General features: G+C 51.3%; 1 protein-coding gene across 1 annotated transcript; it reads left to right on the forward strand.

Annotated features, from left to right (window-relative positions):
* The first annotated feature begins 452 nt into the window (after window positions 1-452).
* Window positions 453-8,492, forward strand: CST8 (cystatin 8). Its single transcript, XM_069546343.1, has 3 exons — window positions 453-692; window positions 4,522-4,635; window positions 8,409-8,492. The coding sequence occupies exons 1-3, from the start codon at window positions 453-455 to the stop codon at window positions 8,490-8,492; spliced, it is 438 nt and encodes a 145-aa protein (XP_069402444.1).
* Window positions 8,493-8,806: the final 314 nt, after the last annotated feature.

Below are 8,806 nucleotides of genomic sequence, written 5' to 3' on the forward strand. Positions count from 1 at the left end.
CATAGGAGAACTCTGGGCTGGAACTAGGTCAGAGTCCAACTCCCTAGGACGGGGAGCCGGCCGGAAAGGGAGCCAGAGTAGGAAATCTCAGGGCTGCCACACCCTTTACAGCCACCTCTTACAAGCCAGAGACACAGAAACAGGAGTGGGCCGTGAGGCGCACAGGGTAGGTGTGGACCCGGGGTTCTAAGTGAGCTCCCTGGAGGAGCCACCCAGGAGGAGCAGGGCAGCAGGCCGGTGGGGACTCTGACCTGGCTTCTCATGGGTGGGGCTCCTTGGAGGACAGGGCTAGTCCCACCAGCTGACCCTGATGCTTCTGTCTTGATCCAAGCTGATTGTCTCTGGGTAAGATCTCTGGAAACTGTCGTGCCAGCAGCGGCCACCCCATACCACTCGCAGCTCCATCCCTGGGAGGACAGAGACGTTCACCTGTGTCCCCAGAAGAAGGGACCATGACGAGACTCTGGGGGACCTACCAGCTCCGGCTTGCCCTCCTGGTGGCCCTGGTGGCCCTGGGGGGCAGCACGCTTGTATACAAGGACACGGACAAGGTCTTGTGGGCATTAAGGAACATCAGCGGCTCAAGCGGCAACATGAAGCAGTGCCTGTGGTTCGCCATGCAGGAGTACAACAAGGACAGCAGGGACAAATTCCTCTTCCAGGTGGTCAAGGTGTGGCAGGTGCAGATGCAGGTAAGGGCGCTTCCTCCCAGTTTGCATTCTTGCTCCTGCTTGCCCCTGGCAGCACAGACTGAAACCAGAATGAGAGGGAGGGTGCGTGAGCAGCACTGGGACCCAGTGGTGCTGAGCCCCACGGCCAGCTCCCTTTCTTAAGTGCCATGACGGCTGTCCTAGGGGCCCCAATCTATGGACCCCAAATGGCAAATCACACATCTGTGATCCGTGTTTGGTAAGGTTGGGAAACAACTGAGCACCATGAATATTTTTACAACAATGCTACCCTGAGTGACATTCAGTCTCCCCATATCCCGTGGAATGTGGGTTGACATGGCATAGGAAGGCTCATCAAGTGCCTCCTCCCAGATGCCTTCATTCTCTCAGTCCTACATCTTTCTAGCAGCAGTGGTTCTGTCCATGGAATCCCTCCCTACAGGGCCTCAGGTGACCCAGTGCTGGGAGTCGTCGATCACCTGATATCCACGTGGGGGACGCTCCATCCCCACCTGCTGCCCAAGCAGGGGTCCTTGGTGTTGGAATTCGGCTGACTTCTAGCCTCAGTCGGGTGTTTGGGGTGTGGTTGGAGTGTAAGTGCACAGGAGATTTGCAAGGATGTGTTGCAAAGACATTCAGCAGACAGGCCATTGTGACAGGCTTACCCCAGGTGTTGGACTCCAGGCTCTCTGGTGGCAGGAGCAGGGCCAGTCTACATGTGACCCTGTCTCCAGGAACACGTGTGCCATCAGCCCGGTGTCCCCAACACACGGTGCTGATGACTGCACGCTCCCTCAGGGGCACCGCCATCACCCTTCAAAGTAAAGGCTCCTGAGTTCTGTGACTTCCGCACAGGAAGAAAAGCCCTTCACGGTTTTCTCCTTTGAGACCCAAGTAGCTTGGGCAACAAGCAGTACCAGACGCTGTAGATGAGGCTGAAATGGAAACAAATGATCACGGCCTTTAGGAAGCCAGGGGACCAATTAGAAGACAATTTGCAAGACTTCCCTGGCCTTCCAGTGGTTAAGACTGAGCTTCCCTGCTTTAGGGGGCATAGGTTCGATCTCTGGTTGGGGAACTAGGACCCCACATGCCGCACAGTGTGAACAAAAATAAATTAATTAATTAAATAAAGAGCTGTCTTTCACTGGAAATCAGGTTCTACTCTCAGCCAAGACATGTTGATCAAAGAGAGTTAGTGGCTCATTCGTTTCTGACTCTCTGTGACCCCGTGGACTCTAGCCCTCCAGGCTCCTCTGACCATGGGATTCTCCAGGCAAGAATACTGGAGTGGGTTGCCATTTCCTCCTCGAGGGGATCTTCCCGACTCAGGGATTAAACCAAGGTTTCCTGCATTACAGGCAGACTCTTTACTATCTGAGCCACCAGGGAAGCCAAAGACGATGAAAAAAAATTAAAAAGAAAACAAAATCCTGAGCCTAGCTGGAGAGCTGGGACGCCGCCTATGGCACGTTGCTTATGGGGCTTTCTTAGAGAGTTGGTGAGTCCCCTCCTGCACCAGCCACATCCTCACCAATTAAGTGACGATCTCTGGGTGGGACCTGCATCCCCTGCATAGTAGTCATGACTGAGCCCTGCCTTCCCAAGAAAAGATGAAGGTGACGCCCAAGGGCAGACGGGCTACAGGGAAAGGAGGCTGGTGGGCGGTGGGTATTTTTGCGGGTTTCTCAGAAGCAGCTTCTAGCACTAGTGTTTCAGTGAAGTGGTTTATTTGAGAGGCCATTCAGGAAGCACCTGGTGGTCAGAGGGGATTGAGAGGGGGCAGGGAAGTGGCCAGTGCAGGGGAGTCACTGAGCACATTGACTGTTGAGGGCGTCTGGACTCCGTGTCCCTTGGGCCCTAAGGAGATGGTGCAACACCTGAGCAGGGCTGGGCCGCCTGCAGGAGGGCAGCTGGGCTCTTCTCCCACCAGCGCTCGCCCGTCACTGGCTGGGAGCTGTTCCCAGGGCCCTTGGCTCCGTCTGGCGGCAGGAAGCCCCGGGAAGCAGCAGAGTAGGTGGGTGCCTGGGCCCCCGCCAACGGTCTCTGCTACAGGAGGTGAACAGGGAGAGTTTAGGGGTGCGGGGGCGGGGAGAGAAGAAGTTTTACTCCTAGCCCTAAGGAACTGTGTGAGCAGCCAGATGGGTGGGCTGTGACCAGGCCAGGCCGGGCCTCCCAGACTGTGGGTGAGATGTTCAGGCTGTCTTAGGAAGACTGAAAGCCAGAGGGGCATCAGGTCAGGGAGTTCGTGGGATCCCCATGACCAGATGTGGTCTTTCAATCTGCCATTCTGGTTTCCTCACTTCCGGAAAGGGGCGTGTGCATTCAGGTCCCCACTTCCTTGGAATCAGGTCGTCCTCTGCCTTCCTGTGGCCGGAGGAGCTGAGGCCAGGACCGCAGGGGGAGAGTGTGTTCCACGTCCGATGCCTCTGTCTCAGTCCTGGGTCGGCCGCCAGCTGGCCAACCGGCTTCTCCCACGACAGCCCAGTCTCCCTGTTAGCTCTATGGAACAAAACTAAGACGTCACTTGTTGTCATTGTTGTTCAGTCGCTAAGTCACGTCTGATTCTTTGCAACCCCATGGACTGCAGCATGCCAGGCTTCCCTGTCCTTCACTATCTCCCAGAGTCTGCTCAAATGCATGTCCATTGAGTCAGTGGTGCCATCCAACCATCTTATCTTCTGTCATCCCTTTCTCCTCCCGCCTTCAATCTTTCCCAGCCTCAGGGTATTTTCCAATGAGTCTGCTCTTTGCATTAGGTGGCCAAAATATTGGAGTTTCAGCTTTAGCATCAGTCCTTCCAGTGAATATTCAGGGTTGATTTCCTTTAGGATGGACTGGTAGGATCTCCTTGCTTAAGGCTGGAGAGGCAGTGTGGGAAAGCCTGGTATCGAAAGTTGAATCCAGGGGAACCTGGACCCAAGCTGCAGACACACTCCTGTCTCTTGCTGTCTTCTTCCGCTTTGCTTAATTTTGCTTCCCCTGGTCATCAGAATCACCAGGAGGCTTGTTCAGACACTGAATGTGCATACCCCACCCCCTCAGCAGTTTCTGATTCAGTGGTTCAAAACCTGCATTTCCATCCACTTCCCTGGTGATGCTGATGCTATTGATCCGGGGACCCCACCTACAAAGGTCTGGGGCACCTCTGTTGAAGGACAGCCCTTATCTACTCCTGCTCTCACTCTAAGAGCTGATGGGAGAAGTATTTTCTGCATGGCGGGCTTGGCCGTCTCTAAACCCTGCTGTAATCTTTTAAAACCAGATGGGAGCAGATTTATTAATGAATTGACATAGAGCAGCCTTCACCTCACTCATTCATGAATTCTGTCAACCGCTCCTCTTCTGCTTCCTAAGTGCTCAGAGAACAGGAAGACAAACCTGGCTACACGGGGCCCTGGGGTGGGGTTATGGGTCTTGGGTAGGGGAACCTCAATGGGCAGGGGATCTCAGGTGACAAAACCTGAAGGGTGTGGGTGTGTGTTTGTGTGTGTAATGGGAAGGGGCTCAAGGAGGGGATCCCATGTGGCTGAGGGTCCTGTTCCCATGGGGCCCAGGTGAACTGGTAACACCCCGGGCGCAGGAGCCGGTTGTTCTTAAGTAGAAGGTCTTGCCTTCAGGAAGGCCCCACACTGGATGGAGCCTCCGCCCCAGGGAATCCGGCTCCAGGTAGGGGTATCTTTGTGTGGTGGCTCCACAGGCCCCCTCCTAAAGATACGTTTGGAGCGGGGAGGAGGAGGAGACAAGGAGAGGGAATGAAAGGAAGAGCAGTTTTTTCAGGGTTTGTTAAAAACATTAAAAAGGAGAAGAAGGCTTTTTTGAACAAAATTGCATGACTGCTAATCAACAGGTCACGGATCGTCTGGAATACTTTATTGACGCTGAAATCTCCCGCACCAACTGCAGAAAGCTTCCAAACGGTAACAAGAATTGTGTGGTTAAGAACACCTCCAAACTGGAAAAGGTAGGGGACACACCAACTGTCTGTGGTGGTCTTGGCTACTCTGAGCCCCAGGCAGAACTTGTGGTACCCAGACCTTGTCTGTGAGTGGTCGGCACCACTCCCGGGGCAGAGCCCCCAAGTGGTCAGTCCTGCGGCCCTCGTAGCAGACGGTGCAGGACAGCAGACTGCGGAGGAAACCGCATCCTCGGGACAGGGTGCTGTCAAGATCACTCTCAGTGTAAGGACTCCATCCCTCTGGGTTCCTGGTGCAGGGAAACTTGTTCACAGACATTCACTGGGAATTCACCCTCTTGGACCTGGAGGTACCACTCTGCTGTGGCCTGACCCGAGGTTGCCCATCCTTGTGAAAGCACAAAGGGAAGTCCATTCATTCACTCAGCTGCTCATCAAAGCTTACCTGGCCCCAGGTGCTATGCTGAGTGCTGGAAATTAAGCAATGACCAGGTCAGGCGTGTCCCCAGCCTCCCAGGCTCAGCCATGGGAAGAGCCCCAGGCTCGAAGCAGAGGGCTGATGTGGCCCAGGGGCTTTTGGCCTCAAGCCTGTATTTCTGACTGGGGTGGGAGTATCCAGGGTTGACCTGAGGGCTTCCTCTGATGTTGGTGAAGCCCCCCGGGCTCTCTCCCCCTCTCACCTCTCTGAAGAGGTGGTGAGCCCCTTCCTTCACACCCATGGTCCTTCACATGAGATATGTCAGAATCACCTAGCAGCCTTGACACACCTGGATGGCAGGGTTCCCCCTACAGTATCAGACAGTAGGTCTGGAGAGGAATCTAAGAACTGGCGTTGCTAATGAGCTCCTGCAGTGGGGGGTCCTTGGGACTGTGCTCAGAACTGCTGTGGCATGCAGTCACAGTGGGAAACACAAAAGTCCGTTGACCAGAACCTAAAACTTCCTCTGTGGGCTTACTGTGAACAAATCCATCACTTCCAGTAGAGCAGAGGCTCCTCAGGACAAATATTCAAGCAGGGAGCATGTGGGATACCATCTGATCTTTTATTTTAGTTTTGTGTATCTTTTCCTGGTAGTAGAAATATCATGGGCTAAAGTTTATATTTTCTGCTGTGTGCATTGAGCATAAAGGAGAGTTGTTACTTTTTACCTGTTTGTAGAAAATATTAAAGAATTAATAAAAATTAATTAGGAAACTTGTCTCCAGGAAGCTCTTTTATTCTTTGTAAAGTTTCCATGGCCCATCTCGGTTTTAGAACAAAGAAAACTTTGTTCCTTTTTTTCCAAGTGTTTGGAATAATGCTGAAGAGGAGTCATGCTGGGTGTCTCATTCCTGGAGGATTTAATGGGATTCTTTTCAGTATTTATGCCTTATTAGTAAATACTATATCAGGTGCTGATTTCCAAAGTTCTTCCAACTCCCTCTTTACCAAGAGTAATTTTTTTTAATTAAGGATGTTTTCTTCTATTAATTATTCTTTCAACATCTACCAAGTATATCGAATAATTTTTCTTCTTTGACCCATTACTAAAATAAATTCAAATAATAGATCCCCTAATATTGAGTCATCCTTATGTGTCTGGAATAGGAAGTATGTGTCTTTTTCGGTTGTTCCATAACTGAGTGTTGTGGTTGGCTCATCTGCACTGAGAGTGGTGGCAGGCACACAGGTCAGGGTGTGCAGACTTTCTGGGCAAAGCCGCATCTTTGGCAGGGTTTCTGGACAACTGGACCTGGACATGGCAGGGGATGACCGTCCTTGTGGATGGTCAGCTGACCCGATCAGCTTTGTGGAGCTTGCTGTGGACACACACATCTGGCATCCTCCTCTCCTTTATGGCAAATTTCTAGTTCTGTCTGACTGCAAGGGTGCAATTCCTGAAGGTCACCCCGTGGAGGTGCTTGTGCATGTGGGTGGCTAATCTCCGGCCACTGCTTTGTCGTTGACAGGACGGCCTCTTTTTCTTATCACTCCCTTTGTGGGAGCCATCCTGCCGGGTCCAGGCTGGAAGGAGCAGTAGCGTGGGTGGGGTCTGCCCTCATCTCCTAGAATATAGAGGGCTTAGTGAAATGAAGTCACTCAGTCTTGTCCGATTCTTTGTGACCCCGTGGACTGTGGTCTACCATGGTTCCTCTGTCCATGGGATTTTCCAGGCAAGAGTACTGAAGTGGGTTGCCGTTCCCTTCTCCTGGGGATCTTCCCGACCCAGGGATCAAACCCAGGTCTCCCTAATTCCAGGCAGACACTTTACCGTCTGAGCCACCAGGGAAGCCTGGTGACTTAGTGTGCCACTTTTTGATTATGAATTTTGCTTTTCTATATATCAATATTAAGTACATTCAAACTCCCCAAAGAATGACTTGGAGTGTGGGGTACACACACACACACACACACACACGCGCGCGCACGTGAGCGCGCGCGCACACACACACACACACACAGAGCTTCCATTCCCAAACCTACTGAATCAGAATGTCCAGGTACAGACACTGTACACACTTCATGTCAAGGGAACTCTGAAAAGCACTGCACAAAGGCCAGCAATTGTTCTATATGCTGCCTTTAATTTGCTGACTTTTTAAAGGATATTATATTCTATTCTACTAGGTAAGTCTGAGTTACAGTTTATTTCTTCGTTGTGTTTTGGCTTCAGGGTTTCTCTGGTCTGGTGTAAGGAGAACAGGGGCTTTTCAACTTTTTTCTGCAATTGCTACTGCTAAGTCTCTTCAGTCGTGTCCGACTCTGTGTGACCCCATAGACGGCAGCCCACCAGGCTCCCCCGTCCCTGGGATTCTCTAGGCAAGAACACTGGAGTGGGTTGCCATTTCCTTCTCCAGTGCATGAAAGTGAAAAGTGAAAGTGAAGTCGCTCAGTCGTGCCCTACCCTTAGCGACCCCATGGACTGCAGCCCACCAGGCTCCTCCGCCCATGGGATTTTCCAGGCAAGAGTACTGGCGTGGGGTGCCATGCAATTAGATCAGTTTAAAAACCAAAAGAACTTTGGATTCCCAAGGTTTGATGTAATTTGCCCATAAATCATCTTGACTTGGTATCTTGTGGGTTTGAGGGGATGGAGACCCCATAATCCTCCTTTGTGTGTGTCAGAATTCAGCCAAAACCTAACGTCTTTCTCTCTGACACTGTTTGTCCCTCACTCCTGAAATGCCCCTGTGTTTCCAGTCAGTTACTGAAGATGGCCATTGCTGTTTTTCTAGGATGTCTACCTGCCCGTCCATCTGCCTAAGCCTCTTTCCACCCATTCGTCCATCTATTACCCACACATAGAAGTTTTCATTTGTCATTTCAATGACATTTTGAAAGGGAGAATAAGGAGCTTTGGAATAAAATTTGTTAGGTCCTAGAATCCTCTACATTGCTCTTACCTGATATATTTGTCGTCAGAGCAAAAGGCATTATTTGATTATTAAGATGACACATATTAGTTTATACCTGGCACAGAACTACCACATTTACATTATAGAAAATATTAATATTTTATTTTATAAAAACAAAATCAAATTTATGTCTGATCTCCCACCAAAAATACGATGATTAGTATTTGCTCTCTATCCATGGATGGGATGGGGACAAACACTCCTCCATGTAACTTCAGGTGGCTATAAGGATCTGCAGCCTCCAGCCGGCAAATACTGTGGGGTGTTTCTTGACAGGTGACGACCCGTCTTCGGGCCTGTTCCTACGCTGGCACCTAGCTGCAAAGCTGGCACCTAGCTCCTGCACTGGCACTCGGTAATGGAACCACTTTTTGTCTTGCTCTTGGCACACTGCTGACTTTTGCTGTGGTGGTGGTCTTTTCCAGAGAAAAATGTGCACCTTCTGGGTGGGCGCACTCCCATGGCATGGCTATTTCACCGTGATGAAGAAGCAGTGTGTGGACGTCTAGAGGCTCTGGAGCCCCGCCACCACCCCTCCCTTTGCGAAGAAGTGATGGCCCGTGAGCTGGTACCAACACGCTTCCCTCACACGTGTGTCCCTGCTTGCTGTTCTACTTTCTAGTTTCTTACTATGTGGTATTAAAAGGTGGGCAAGGCCACTTGCCTTTGGCTGATGGCAATGTTTGTCCCTGAGCACAAAGGGTGGAGTGAGGGCTGATTCCATTTTCCACTGCACACTTGGGAAGGAATCACTTGTTGATTGGATAACACCCCTCACACACACACATGCAGACATACACACACAGAGGGCTGAATACAGTGG

The sequence above is a fragment of the Ovis canadensis genome, chromosome 13 (genome assembly GCF_042477335.2).
Source record: "Ovis canadensis isolate MfBH-ARS-UI-01 breed Bighorn chromosome 13, ARS-UI_OviCan_v2, whole genome shotgun sequence".
NCBI classification, from domain to species: Eukaryota; Metazoa; Chordata; class Mammalia; order Artiodactyla; family Bovidae; genus Ovis; species Ovis canadensis.